General features: G+C 43.0%; 1 protein-coding gene and 1 non-coding gene across 4 annotated transcripts in view; both read left to right on the forward strand.

Moving 5' to 3' along the window:
• The window catches only part of LOC101676103 (desmoplakin), a 46,070-nt gene that overhangs the window by 25,847 nt on the left and 4,921 nt on the right, over positions 1-15,302 (forward strand). For 2 of the 3 annotated variants that reach the window (XM_045067038.1, XM_013056814.2), the window contains exons 12-23: positions 1,692-1,846; positions 4,284-4,410; positions 5,486-5,687; positions 5,939-6,162; positions 6,854-7,020; positions 7,512-7,650; positions 8,183-8,376; positions 9,441-9,603; positions 10,056-10,139; positions 10,955-11,062; positions 11,575-11,673; positions 12,971-15,265. In XM_045067038.1, the coding sequence (XP_044922973.1) occupies positions 1,692-1,846; positions 4,284-4,410; positions 5,486-5,687; positions 5,939-6,162; positions 6,854-7,020; positions 7,512-7,650; positions 8,183-8,376; positions 9,441-9,603; positions 10,056-10,139; positions 10,955-11,062; positions 11,575-11,673; positions 12,971-15,265 (3,957 nt within the window). The remainder of the gene's footprint in view (positions 1-1,691; positions 1,847-4,283; positions 4,411-5,485; positions 5,688-5,938; positions 6,163-6,853; positions 7,021-7,511; positions 7,651-8,182; positions 8,377-9,440; positions 9,604-10,055; positions 10,140-10,954; positions 11,063-11,574; positions 11,674-12,970; positions 15,266-15,302) is intronic. The other variant, XM_013056815.2, reaches the window with a different exon arrangement.
• On the forward strand, positions 10,192-10,296 carry LOC123388068. The gene has a single exon (XR_006602612.1). It is a non-coding gene; the product is annotated as a U6 spliceosomal RNA (small nuclear RNA).

Genomic DNA, 15,302 nt, shown 5'->3' on the forward strand with positions numbered 1-15,302 from the left:
GTTTCAGTGGGCAGCACAGTTAAATACCTTTCTTTCATACACAAAGCAGCAAGCCGTGGAAATGCAGCAGCTCTGTCCAGAGTCCTTAGCAGAGTCTTTAGGACAGCGAGTATTCAAGCTATTTAAGTATTTAAGCTATTTTATTTTTAATTAAAAAAATTTTTTTTTTTTGGTAAAGATTTTGTTTCTTTGAAAGACCAGAGGGAGCAGAAGCAGAAAGAGGGGCGGACAGACTCCTCACTGAGCAGGGAGCCCCACGAGTTGAGGGGAGGCTTCCCAGGACCCTGGGATCTTGACCTGAGCCTAAGGCAGATGCTTAACCGACTGAGCTACCCAGGCGCCCCTAGACTATTCATTTTAAGTCTTAATACTTCTCTTCTTCTAATACGCAAAACTTTATCTGTGAGTACCCTTTAAATCTTAAATTCTATAATCTTTACGTTTCTTAAAATCTCTTTTAATTTCTGACATAAAAGAAATGAGAGATATGACCATTATGCTGCAGGGGAAGTGACGATCAGTGCAGATTTTCTGTCATCACAGAACACATCAATTCTGTGGGCTCTGCAGTACCTACAAGCATCTATATGGAACGATGACTTGGTTTTACTAATTATTTGTGTAATTCCCACAGCTCTGATTTTTTTTTTAAGATTTTATTTATTTATTTGACAGAGATCACAAGGAGGCAGAGAGGCAGGCAGAGAGAGAGAGGAGGAAGCAGGCTCCCTCTGAGCAGAGAGCCCGATGCAGGACTTGATCCCAGGACCCTGGGATCATGACCTGAGCCGAAGGCAGAGGTTTTAACCCACTGAGCCACCCTGGTGCCCCGACAGCTCTGATTTCTTATAAGAATTACGGAGGGTTTAAGAAACATGATCAGTTGCTTAGATGAGTGTTGTAAAACAGTGGGGTTTATTCTGGCAGGAAGAAATATTTTAAGAACTTGCGTGGAGAGGAGAAGTCGAAATAGAGGTTGAAATACGTAAATATCAAGCTCGTTACATTTACCAGTGAGGATAGTTGTCATATTCAAAGTGTACCCCTTTTAAGAAGCCAGGGAGTTAATTTAGAAAGTGAGGTGTTCTGATGGTGGAGTTAATTTAGAAAGTTGTTTTTCTGGGGGACCCGATGCCAGAATTTCTTGTTTTTACTTCTAAATTTTAAGAGAGAGTACACGCGCCAAGTGAGTCCCACATCGTATATCTAATATGTAAAATATGAACTCACAAAAATAGGAGAGCTGTGGGGTGAGTTTTTGCTTTATGAAAGGATTTCTCACTTTAAAAATGGATTCTCTGGGTTTTCTTTGGAAAGTTACTTTACCTAAATCACTATAGATAGCTTTTAGTCTCTTGTGCATTGTTTAATGCATCAGTATTGTTGGAATGTGTAAAGATCATCTTCATTTAAAGAAAAATAATAAGGGCCACCTGGGTGGCTCAGTCAGTTAAGCATCTGACTCTTGATTTCAGCCCGGGTCTTGTTCTCACTGTTGTGAGTTCAAGCCCCACGCTGGGCTCCATGATGGGCGTGAGCTTATTTTAAAAAAATAAAATAGAAAAAGAAAAATAATAAGGTAAAAGCTCAAATGGTTTGTACAGTTTTATCTCTAGTTCTTTCTTTGAGAAAAAAAGATAATCATGTGTACTCACGAGTAAAGCCAAAACACGGGGCCGCTTGCCTTACAGAAAATCGTGCACAAAGGGGATGAGTGCATCCTGAAGGACAATAATGAGCGCAGCAAGTGGTATGTGACCGGTCCCGGAGGTGTGGACATGCTCGTCCCTTCCGTTGGTCTGATCATCCCTCCTCCAAACCCTCTGGCTGTAGACCTCTCGTGCAAGTAAGTTGTTGAAGTTTCTAGTAGCCACAACATGAATTTGAGTGTGGAAAAATAGGGCAAATGCTTGTACAAGAAACACAGACATGCCCTTTTTCACAAAAACCCCCTCCCTTGAAAAAAGGAGCTTCAGGAAGGTCCCTTGCATTGTCATGCAACTTTATGTTGAAGAACTATAGTTTTTATTGGAAGGTAAAAGAGAATGTCTGACTGTACGGGGGCTGGAGGAAATGTTTTTTTAATACTGAATATTTAATATGTAAATATTAAACAATACAGTACTGCCCAAGCAGTGGGCCAAATTAGAAATCAAACAGCAAACCAAAATATGTCTCCAAACAAAAGAAAAACTCCACAATACTCCAAAACCTATGGGATGCAGCAAAAGGAGATATAGTAGTAAAATTTACCTATAAATGCTGGTATTAAGAAAAAAAGTTCAAATAAACAACATTATACCACAGGGAACTAGAAAAAGAAGAAACTTAGCTGAGATTTAGTAGAGGGAGAAAAGAACAAAGAAAAACAGAAATAAATAAAATAAAGACTAGAATAAACAATAACATAATATTGAAAGTTGATGATTAGTTTTTCTAAAAAGAGAAACAAAATTAGCAGTACTTTAACTACAGTAGCTAAGGGGAAAAAAAGAGAGAAGACTCAAAAATCAAAATTAGAAATGGAAGAGAAAACAGTATAAAAATTAACTACAGAAATATGTAGTATGATTAACAGATTGTTGTAAAGAATCATATACTAACAAATCAGATAACTTAAGGAAAAAAACCCAGATAATTCCTAAAAATGCACAAGTTACCAAGAGTGAATCATGAATCTTGAATCCAAGTAACAGGAAATTTTCTTACACCAATAACAAGAATGAAAGCTGAATTAGGAATTAAAAATCTCCCAGCACAGAAAAGCTCAAGACCACATGGTTTCATTGGTGAATTCTACCAAACATTTAAAAAATATATAATGACAATCTTTATCAAGATCTTACAAATAATGGAATAGAGGAAACAGATCCAAAATCATTCCATGAGGACCTTACGACCCTGACCAAAGCAGGATAAAAATAACATAAGAACAAAATAGTCTAGTTTGTCCCATATAAGTATTGCTATTCTGACTTTCTTTTGAAATTTACATAATAAATGTTTTTTATTTGCATAATGTTTCTCTGCCTCCTCACTTTCAATCTGCAGGTGTCTTTCAGTCTAAAATGAGTCTCTTGTAGGAAGCATATAGATGGGTCTCTTTTTTTTCCCATTCTGACACCCTGTGTCTTTTGATTGGAATATTTAGTCTGTTTACAGTCAAAGTAATTATTGATAGATATGTATTTATTGCCATTTTATTACTTGTTTTGTCATTGTTTTTGGAGATGTTCTCGGATTCTTTCTTGCATTTGTGACTTTTTGTGTCTTCTTTGTGCACAAAGAGTCTCCTTTAATATTTCCTGCAGGTCTGGGTTAATGGTCATCAACTCCTTTAGTTTGTGTTTGTCTGGGAAACTCTTTATCTCTCCTATTCTGAATGATAGCCTTGCTGGATAGAATATTCTTGGCTGCAGATTTTTCCTATTCAGCACTTTGACTATATCATGTCACTACCTTCTGACTTGCCAAGTTTCTGTTGAGAAATCTTCAGCTAACCTTACAGGTTTTCCTTTGTAAGTTAAGGACTTCTTTATCTTGCTGCTTTTGAGATTTTTTTTTCTCACTATATTTTATGAATTTAATTACAATATGTCTTGGTGTTGGCCTGCTTTTGTTGATTTTGGTGGGAGTTCTCTGTGCTTCCTGGATCTGGATGTCTGTGAAGAAACAATTCTTACCATGTATCTTGAAGGCATTGTTTCAAAGTTCTTCTTCCATTCTTAGAATATCACTAATTTTGCAGGTAGCCACAAATATAAAATGCCCTTCGTTTTAATACCTGCTCATCAACATGGAAGTAGAGCTTTCATTATACAGATTGCCCCTGGCAGATTCTTGTCTACCTTATATCATGGAAATCCTCAGCCTTACACGGAATAGGAAGGGTAGCAAAATGAGCCCACGTGTTCATTTCCAAGCTGCAGTAGCCATCAGCATCCCATGACTGCTTTCTCCCTGTCATCCTGCATGGTGTTAGACCTCTGTCAATTACAAAGTTGCTGACAAACAACACGAGAACAAAGAAATGTATATTTTGACCCAAAGTTCGTTATCTCTACTAGTGTAGATCATCGAGAATGAGCTTTGGGCAAGTAACTTTGTCCAGATCTATTGAAATGTTGAGTGTTTAAAAAATATACATTTAAAAAACATACATTTACTCTGTTCATTCTTGTTGTAGTTTTGTATGTGGTGTGTAAGCATGGCAAGGTTTCCCGTTTGGGTCAGGGTTTGAAAGCCAGGCTCCAGCATATTTTCTTTCCCCTTGTGCCTTCTAGGATCGAGCAGTACTACGAGGCCATCTTGGCTCTGTGGAACCAGCTATACATCAACATGAAGAGCCTGGTGTCCTGGCACTACTGCATGATTGACATCGAGAAAATCAGGGCCATGACCATCGCCAAGGTACATCCTTAGGACCATTCAGGCTGCTGGCGGGTGCCTCACGCTGTTCCCCAGGGTGCTTGTTCCTGCCAGACACATCGACTAGCAGCTGAGGCTTTGGTATTTCATCTGGAGAGTTAGCTCAGCCTGCCTGAGTGGTTAGGGTCCATCCTACGTAGGATGGGAGGGAGTCACACACAGCCAGTTCTGGTACAGACAGAAGTATAAATTAAAGTTGCCCGGCAAGACAGAAGGGCCCATGGAAAAGGCATGCGGTCCTGTAATATCCTGGATCTGATTCTCCTTTGAAGTAGTAGAAAGCTAGGTCATCGATTATTAACTGGATATCTCAGAAGTGAAAGGTAGGGTAGAGTTCTTGGAATAACACCCAAAACATTAGTTCTGTAGACCAGTGGTTTTCGAGTTGTAGTCTGAAGAATCCCAGCTTCAGGGGGGGTCCTCTAGGGATGACAGGGCCAGCAGAGAGGAGAGAGGCACAGAATGGATAAGTCTGGTCGGCTCCCCTTACTCCCCCTTTTCTCCATTTTCAGTCATTGCAGCTTTGCTGGAACCTGCTTTAGATTTGCAACTTCTCAGTAATAGTTCCTGTGACGAATAAAATTCTGTAGAAAAAAAATAGACAATGCACTGCTGTAGCTCTTAGGAGTAATCTTGGAGTCCTCAAGGTCTATATGTGTGTGTGTGTGTGTGTGTGTGTGTGTGTGTATAAAATATAATGCAATATATATATATATGTATATATATATACTTATATATATATATTTACTTATTTATTTGAAAGAGAGAGAGCGCACTAGAGGGGGAAGGGGCAGAGGGAGAGGGAATCTCAGGCAGACTCTGCACAGAGCCTGATATGGGGGACTCGATCTCACAAGCTTGAGATCGTGACCTGAGCTGAAACCAAGAGTCAGATACTTAACCCACTGTGCCACCGAGGTGCCCCAAAGACCTTTTGTATCCTAATGGGCCTCTGACAAGTATTGCCTTAAGGCCCCTCTAGCATAGCGCATTTTCTGGCACTCTTCTTGTTCATGGCATGGGGACGATCCAACACTCCTGCCTGGTTTACTTCCAGCTGAAAACCATGCGGCAGGAAGATTACATGAAGACAATATCTGACCTTGAGCTGCATTACCAAGAGTTCATCAGAAACAGCCAGGGCTCAGAGATGTTTGGAGATGATGACAAGCGGAAGATGCAGTCTCAGTTCACGGACGCCCAGAAGCACTACCAGACCCTGGTGATCCAGCTCCCCGGCCACCCCCAGCACCAGACAGGTTTGGGGCATCTTTTTCTTTGTCTCAACCACACACACACACACACATCTCCAACAGAAAGTAGTTTGCATATAACTAGTTTCAGAATCCCTTCTTCAGAAAATAACATATCTAAGGTCACTTATACTCTAAATATTCAGAATCAAATCAAAGGAGGGAGCTACAGTTTGTGCAGTATGGGTACTTTTTGAGGCCAAGCACCCTTCTAGCTAGGAATTCTCTGATGTTTGCGGTCCTAACTCTTTTTACAGTAACCACCACTGAAATCACTCATACTTCCTGCCAAGATCTCAACCATAATAAAGTGATTGAAACCAACCGAGAAAATGACAAGCAAGAAACATGGCTGCTGATGGAGCTCCAGAAGATTCGCAGGCAGATGGAGCACTGTGAGAGCAGAATGACCCTTAAAAACATGCTCCTAGCAGACCAGGGGTCTACGCACCACATCACAGTGAAAATAAATGAGCTGAAGGTAGGCCTCCAGTATTGTTTCAACCAATACTAGCTATATTTGTGTTTATCTGTGAACTAATTAAAAAACCAATTGGTTTAAATATTTATAGAGAAGAAGCACGAATTTTCAAGAAAACAGGCTTCTGTCAGGATTTCCTTTTTTCTCTCCTCTGCTTTCAGTTTGTAGAAGGTTACCAGGCTGGGGATTAAGCCACCTTTTTGTTCGTTTGTGGGTTGCTGGATCAGGGTACAGCGTTTCCCTTTGTGGGACATAGGGAAAGTTTTCATAGACATTAATTTGGTTGCTCCCTGATACAATCTATGGTATGGGCTAAACAGATAGAATTATTTTTATTTATAGACAGAAGACTGACACGGAGAGATTCGATGGGGTGAGGCAGGTGTTGGTAAAAGCTCAAAGCCATGGACAGATCTGGGACTGCAGCCTCGGTGTTTGAACTCCCCGCTCTGGGATCTTTTCTGCTCAGCCATGCCTGGGCACTGCACTGGGAAGTGCAAGTTAGATACCCTACAGAAGAGGGCCATGTTTACACTGTGCTGATAAGGCCTCCCCAAAGAACGAAATGCAATGTCAACTCTGTCTCTCGAGGCTTTTCCATTTAGTGGGCTTGTTTGGGGCAAAAAAAAAAAAAAAGGACCCTAAGAATCGGATGGCTACATCTAGCACTTTCCTTCTTTTTTTTGAACAGAGTGTGCAGAATGATTCTCAAGCAATTGCTGAGGTTCTCAACCAGCTGAAAGACATGCTAGCGAACTTCAGAGGTTCAGAAAAATACTGCTACTTACAGAATGAGGTATTTGGGCTGTTCCAGAAACTGGAAAATATCAACGGTGTGACAGACGGCTACCTTAACAGGTAAACGTGAGTGACCTCAGTCACACATATTCTGCTGTTCTCAGGCTTCATTTTGTCACTGTTCGTTTGCTTTCTCTGCCTGACTCACTGTAGCCTTGCCTCCCAGTTACTTGGTTCACTACGGGCTTCCTCACATTCTTCTGTGCCTCAGGGAGAGGGTCCTCCGGCCTCGGTGTTCCTTCCTCCGTAGTGAAATCTGATATATCTTACAGCTGAGGTATATCTATAAGAGTCAGGACTTTGAAATCTTCAGTGAACACACAATGGCTGTCCGAATCATGGTGCAGGGGTGGGGTAGGGGAGGGAGTCTGTTGCTCCTGCAGTTGGTGCAGGGGTGGGGCGTGGGGAGTCTGTTGCTCCTGCAATTGTAGAATGGGCAAAATGAATGTTTTATTGGCTGTAACATTCTTTCATTAATAGCGGCCAGAGCCAAACGTTCAAAGTCTAATTATGTCACCGGCAATGTTCTTGGCTTCCTTGGCTCCTTGCAGCTTATGCACAGTGAGAGCTCTACTCCAGGCTATCCTGCAGACAGAAGACATGTTGAAGGTGTACGAAGCCAGACTCACCGAAGAGGAAACCGTGTGCCTGGATCTGGATAAAGTGGAAGCTTACCGCTGTGGACTGAAGGTAAACGGAAGTCACAGTCCATTATCACAGTGCTCGCGGTTATGGGAAATAATGCAGGACTGCTCAGTGCCTGATCCTGAGGCTTCAGTAACTTTTTAATGAGTCTTGAGGATTCCTGGATTTTGCTGGCCACACATGGTTGACGTTGTCGTTATCTCTAGAACACTTGCTTTCCAGAATGCGCTAGCAGGAACTATGTGCACAGGTAATTTGTGGTGAGATTAGTTTGTGGAATGCAGAGTTAAACATAATTAAGCTGGTTTCTTTACGACAGGACTTTTCTTCCTCTTCAAGAACGTTTGTATGTGTTATCATTATTTAGGAATGGAATACAGTATGGTATTTAGCATTTCTCAAACAAATGAATTTCTCACACTGAGTCTTTTGTCAATGGGGTAGCATCAGGAACTAGATCATGGACATAAATACTGGAAAATGCAATCAGTGAATATGTCTTCCGGGATTGATTAGCACTTAAAAATACAAGTGTTCCAAGAGTTTAACTTGTACTCTTTTCTTTCTCCTGTGACAGAAAATCAAAAATGACTTGAACTTGAAGAAGTCCTTGCTGGCCACCATGAAGACAGAGCTGCAGAAAGCACAGCAGATCCACTCCCAGACCTCGCAGCAGTATCCACTCTATGACCTGGATCTGGGCAAGTTCAGTGACAAAGTCACACAGCTGACAGACCGCTGGCAAAAAATAGATAAACAGATAGACTACAGGTGTGCCAACCTCTTTCCCTGCTTTCTTCCCGTTTGCTTGTTCCAAGATAACGTCACTTGAAGTGATCACTGTCAAAGTCGTGGTTTGGTTTGGATTGGTGTGTAAGTTAGGCACAAGGGGCACTCTGTTTTTGGAGGCAACCCTTTTGGAAATGGGAAGTGGGCACATCACAACAGGTGCTTGCATCACCCCCTAACAGGTGCTTTCCAGTCCCTTAGAAAAAAATGGAAGCCATTGATCAGGTTCTTGTAGGCCCTATGAACTCTTGTTAGGACGGTTGGAAGGAGCAGATGCTTTGAGTGAGTGTTCTTCGGAAATTTAAGAAAATTGTGTCTTCTACCCCCTCATTCCAAATGAGGATTTAAAAGTATCCTGAATTTTGATGTCGTTCCTTTTAGTAACTACTTTTTAAAAATATCTTTATTGACTAAAAAAGAACACAGCCATCTTTATTGATAGCTAGTTCACATGTCGCACAATTCCCCACTGGCAGTGTACAGTCTAGTGAATTTTAGTGCATCAGAAGGGCATCACCATCACCACAATCTACATCTACAACATTTTCTTTACCCTAAGAAAAAAACGCTCTGTTCCCATTAGTAGTCATTCCTTGTTACCTCGCAACCATTTGGCCCCAAGCAACCACCCGTCTTCCCTCTGTCTCTGTATATTTGCCTGTTCTAGACATTTTGTAGGAATGGACTCAGCCCATATGTGGTCCTTTTTGACTGTTTTTCCCCGCTCATCATAATGTTTTCAAGGTTCCTCCGTGGGCCAGCATGTCTCCGTACTTCATTCCTTTTTATGGCTGAATAATATTTGATCGTACGGCTGTACCACATTTTATTTATTCCTTCATCCATTGATGATTTTTGGCTATCATGAAAGATGTCCCTAGGAACATTCACGGATAACTTTTTGTATGGGTGCATGTTTCCAGTTCTGAGCATGTAGCAGGTGGAATTACTGGGCAATAACGTGTGATATCATGTGATAACTCTGTTAAATACTTTCAGGAAAGGTAGCATTGGTTTAATAATTTTATTCTTTCTGTTTCCTCCAGACTGTGGGACCTCGAGAAACAAATCAAGCAACTGAGGAATTACCGTGATAACTATCAGGCTTTCTGCAAGTGGCTCTATGATGCTAAACGCCGCCAGGATGCCTTGGAATCCATGAAGTTTGGTGACTCCAACACAGTCATGCGATTTTTGAATGAGCAGAAGGTACAAGCCAGTATGTCATTCCCTTAGAGAACACTGCGTGTAAGCTGTATTTTCCTCTGGTTTTCTCAGCAGTACCTAGGTTCGAAAGGGTATTTAATAATATTACTAGTTCATCTTGTGACTGGCTGGCAGATGGCCCAAAGGAAAAATAATCGAGATACTTACAAAGAAATCAATTATTAACTAGAAATAATGTAACATTATAGTAAAGTATCTTTATAAGTTGAGTCCTTAGGATCAGAGAAGAGCACAGATTAGAAAGCTTCCTCTTAGAGAAAAAAAAAGTGACAGTTGTGCTTCTCTTTGCTGAAGAGAAAACACCCTCATCTCCTAAGGTTTAGCTGTGAGAATGTGAGGAAACTGAGGGAAAACAGTTGTTTAGCCATGTAATAATATTTATATAAAATTATTTGTACACTTTGTTGTTTATAAATATTTTATTTTTTGTATAGAACTTGCATAATGAAATATGTGGGAAACGAGACAAATCAGAAGAAGTGCAAAAAATTGCCGAACTTTGTGCTAATTCAATTAAGGTATGCTGGTTTCACAAAGAATGTTGGCATTTCATCAGGAATAATATTAACTGTGTTTACTTCAGCAGCACATGGACTGGACTTGGAATAAGACAGAATATTAGCATGGCTCTTGCACAGGGATGACATGCAAATTTGTGAAGTGTTCCATATATTAAAAATCTACACTATTAACTGCATTATTTTCTTATTTACTTTAAAGTGAGCACACCTCTTTTTTTTAAATTTTAAAGATTTCTTTTCTTTTTTTTTTTTTTTTTTAGAGAGCATACACACATATGCACATGCTTGAGCAGGAGCAGGGGGAAGGGCAAAGGGAGAGGGAGAGAGAGAATCCCAAGCAGACTCCAGGCTAAGCACAGAGCTTGATGTGGCGCTCGATCTCATGACCCTGAGATCATGACCCGAACCAAAATCAATACTCAGATACTTAACCAACTGAGCCACCCCAGCGCCCCAAAAACTATAAACTTCTTGAGGATAGCAATTAGGCTTTCATGTAGTCTTTCCTGAACAGACCATAAAAATTTGTTAACCTTTACCTTGAATTCACTGCACATGGGCAACATCTGTGGGGGTGGGTTGGTCTTCATTCTTTACACTGGTAGTATGTGTAAGAATCTTCGTTTAGGATATAAACATATACCATTTGGTTTAATAATGTAATATTAGCTACTTGGACACTGTCCGTACATGATAGCCTCTGGGGTTGGTCATTAGAAATTCAGCTTGTGATTAAAAACCATGTAGCTGTAGCTGTCAGTGACTTGTTTGGGTCCATTAGGTATGTTTATCTTAAATTTTTTATTTGGCAGGATTATGAACTCCAGCTGGCATCATACACCTCAGGCTTGGAAACTCTCCTGAACATACCTATCAAGAGAACCATGGTCCAGTCTCCCTCTGGGGTGATTCTGCAAGAGGTAGATATGTCATTACCTGTTTCCTAGTTGTCTCTCCTACATCTTTTTTCCCTGCCCCCTTCCTATCTTCCCTGAAGACCCCGAATTCAACGTTTGTTCCAGGGGATCCACTCAAAACAGGTTTAAAAGCAGTTTATGCTCCCTTAGTGTAGGTCATCAATATGTGATGCATTTTAGGAAATGGTCCGTGGAAGTCTGAATCTAGAGTTTATATGCTAGAATCTTTGCAGGACCTGGGCTAAAATTCTAGGCTTAATGAGGGAGGCTCTTAACAAGTGGAAAATGTCTAGCAGATTTTTAAAAGACAGCTTTTTCCCAAAGACATTGGAGAGCATCACTGGTCAGATGGCTTCAGAGAACCACCCTAGGGTTGTGAGGTTGGAATACAATATTATCAGCCCTTGGTTGTACCTCTAGATTTTAGAATTAGCACACATGAACAAGGGGAGTTCTCTCTTTAAATGATCATTTCAATTTTCAATTAAAATTCCTTTCACTCCTTTTTTTGCAAGGCTGCAGATATCCACGCTCGGTACATAGAACTACTTACAAGGTCTGGAGACTACTATAGATTCTTAAGTGAGATGCTGAAGAGTTTGGAAGATCTGAAGGTAATTTACTTACCTGACTTCCTTGGAGGATCAGAAAAGAAAACGAAATAGAACCCATTATTATTGCCTCATTTTAATCTGGATTTGGACACACTCACTGTAAACACTCACTGGTACATAGTTTGTTCATAAGTCAGGTGTGAGTTCTGTGATCTGGGATGCGGCTGTGAATGGAGTTAGGTAATATTTATAAAATTCTAGCTACTTTACCTTATACAAAAAGCCAGTAATTTCCTTTATTGTTTGGTTAAGGGATTTGCTTTATTTACTTTGTTCGTGTGTGTGTTCAGTTAAGGAAGAGAATGTCCTGGATTAGCTGGATTTGGAATTTTTATGTTGAGTAATTGTTTCATTTACTTCTCATTTCTTTTTTGACTTTTTAAATTATTATTATTTTTTAAAATAATTTTTTATTTTTATTTTTTTTTAATAAACATATAATGTATTTTTATCCCCAGGGGTACAGGTCTGTGAATCGCCAGGTTTACACACTTCACAGCACTCACCATAGCACACACCCTCCCCAATGTCCATAACCCCACCCCCCTCTCCCAACCCCCCTCCCCCCAGCAACCCTCAGTTTGTTTTGTGAGATTAAGAGTCACTTATGGTTTGTCTCCCTCCCAATCCCATCTTGTTTCATTGATTCTTCTCCTACCCCCTTAACCCCCCCATGTTGCATCTCCACTTCCTCATATCAGGGAGATCATATGATAGTTGTCTTTCTCTGATTGACTTATTTCGCTAAGCATGATACTCTCTAGTTCCATCCACGTCATCACAAATGGCCAAATTTCATTTCTTTTGATGGCTGGCTGCATAGTATTCCATTGTGTATATATACCACATCTTCTTTATCCATTCATCTGTTGATGGACGTCTAGGTTCTTTCCATAGTTTGGCTTACTCCTCATTTCTAATACACACATTGAGTTTCTATGGAAACTTTCTACCTTGAAAGAGAGGAAACATAATTCGTGAAACCCCAAGCTTTTGATCTTGGAAGAGATGGTCTCACTTACAGACGAGGCAGGGGAAACTCAGGGTGTTGTATTATTTGCTAAGATCCTGCAGATGGTTGATGGAAGAATTATGATGAAAATAGAGATCTCATGAATTTTTGTGTAGTAGCTCAGTCTGTATGTGTGCTTCTCTGTGTGTGTAGTGTGTGTGTGTGCCCACGTGCAGGTGTGTAAAGAGAAAGGAGACCCCAGGATGGGCCGGGAGGGGTGACGAGCAGTTTCTTACAACGGGAGATGTTTTTCTTTCAACGTAATTTCTGCTTTTACTTCCCCAGCTGAAAAATACCAAGATCGAAGTTTTGGAAGAGGAGCTCAGGTTGGCCCGGGATGCCAACTCTGAAAACTGCAACAAGAACAAATTCCTGGATCAGAACCTGCAGAAATACCAGGCGGAATGTTCCCAGTTCAAAGCCAAGCTCGTGAGCTTGGAGGAGCTGAAGAGGCAAGCGGAGCTGGATGGAAAGTCCGCGAAGCAAAACCTGGACAAGTGCTACGGTCAAATAAAAGAACTGAATGAGAAGATCACTCGGCTGACCTACGAGATCGAAGACGAGAAGCGGAGGAGGAAGGCGGTGGAAGACAGGTTTGACCAGCAGAAGAGTGACTATGACCAGCTGCAGAAGGCCAGGCAGTGTGAGAAGGAGAGCCTGGGCTGGCAGAAGATGGAGTCTGAGAAAGCCATCAAGGAGAAGGAGTACGAGATAGAGAGGTTGAGGGTTCTTCTGCAGGAGGAGGGCGCCCGGAAGAGAGAATATGAAAATGAGCTGGCAAAGGTAAGAAACCACTATAATGAGGAGATGAGTAATTTAAGGAACAAGTATGAAACAGAGATTAACATTACGAAGACCACCATCAAGGAGATCTCCATGCAGAAGGAAGACGATTCCAAAAACCTGAGGAACCAGCTTGACCGCCTCTCGAGGGAAAACCGCGACCTGAAGGATGAGATCGTCCGGCTCAATGACAGCATCCTGCAGACCACGGAGCAGCGGCGGCGGGCGGAGGAGGACGCCCTGCAGCAGAAAGCCTGCGGCTCCGAGATGCTGCAGAAGAAGCAGCACCTGGAGCTGGAGCTGAAGCAGGTCCTCCAGCAGCGCTCCGAGGACAACGCTCGACACAAGCAGTCCCTGGAGGAGGCGGCGAAGACCATCCAGGACAAGAACAAGGAGATCGAGAGACTCAAAGCCGAGTTTCAGGAGGAGGCCAAGCGCCGCTGGGAGTATGAGAATGAACTGGCAAAGGTAAGGAACAGTTACGATGAGGAGATCATCAGCTTGAAGAACCAGTTCGAGACGGAGATCAACATCACCAAGACCACCATCCACCAGCTCACCATGCAGAAGGAGGAGGACACCAGCGGCTACCGAGCCCAGATCGACGCCCTCACCCGGGAGAACCGGAGCCTGTCCGAGGAGGTGAAGCGGCTGAAGGACACGCTGGCCCAGACCACGGAGACGCTCCGGAGGGTGGAGGAGAGCGCCCAGCAGCAGAAGGCCACCGGCACCGAGGTGTCGCAGAGGAAGCAGCAGCTGGAGATCGAGCTGCGCCAGGTCACCCAGATGCGCACGGAGGAGAGCCTGCGCTACAAGCAGTCTCTCGACGATGCCGCCAAGACGATCCAGGACAAAAACAAGGAGATAGAAAGGCTCAAACAGCTGATCGACTCAGAAACCGGCGCACGGAAGTGCCTGGAGGAGGAGAACGCGAAGCTGCAGAGGACCCAGTATGAGCTGCAGAAAGCCAACAGCAGCGCCGCCGAGACAATCGGGAAGCTGAAGCTGCAGGAGCAGGAGCTCTCGCGGCTGCGGATCGACTACGAGAGGGTGTCCCAGGAGAGGATCGTGAAGGACCAGGACATCTCACGGTTCCAGAGCTCCCTGAAGGACCTGCAGCTGCAGAAGCAGAAGGTGGAAGATGAGCTGGCCCGGCTGCGGAGGACAGCCTGCGAGGACTCGTCCAAGAGGAAGAAGCTGGAGGAGGAGCTGGAAGGCATGAGGCGGTCCCTGAAGGAGCAGGCGATCAAGATCACCAGCCTGACACAGCAGCTGGAGCAGGCGTCCATTGTGAAGAAACGCAGCGAGGACGATCTGCGGCAGCAGAGGGACGTGCTGGAGGGCCACCTGCGGGACAAGCAGCGGACGCAGGAGGAGCTGAGAAGGCTCTCCGGGGAGGTGGAGGCCCTCCGGCGGCAGCTGCTCCAGGAGCAGGACAACGTCAAGCAGGCTCACCTGAGGAACGAGCACTTCCAGAAGGCGATCGAGGACAAGAGCCGGAGCTTGAACGAGAGCAAGATCGAAATCGAGAGGCTGCAGTCTCTCACGGAGAACCTGACCAAGGAGCACCTGATGCTGGAGGAGGAGCTTCGGAACCTGCGGCTGGAGTATGACGACCTCAGGAGGAGCCGGAGCGAGGCGGACAGCGACAAAAACACCACCATCTCCGAGCTCCGGAGCCAGCTCCAGCTGAGCAACAGCCGGACCCTGGAGCTGCAGGGGCTCATTAATGATTTACAGAGAGAGAGGGAAAATTTGAGACAGGAAATTGAGAAATTCCAAAAGCAGGCTTTAGAGGTACTCACAAATATTTGATCACAGCTTCACTGTCTTT

This window comes from Mustela putorius, unplaced genomic scaffold (assembly GCF_011764305.1).
Source record: "Mustela putorius furo isolate JIRA1106 unplaced genomic scaffold, ASM1176430v1.1 tig00003870_pilon_pilon_pilon, whole genome shotgun sequence".
Classification (NCBI taxonomy): Eukaryota; Metazoa; Chordata; class Mammalia; order Carnivora; family Mustelidae; genus Mustela; species Mustela putorius.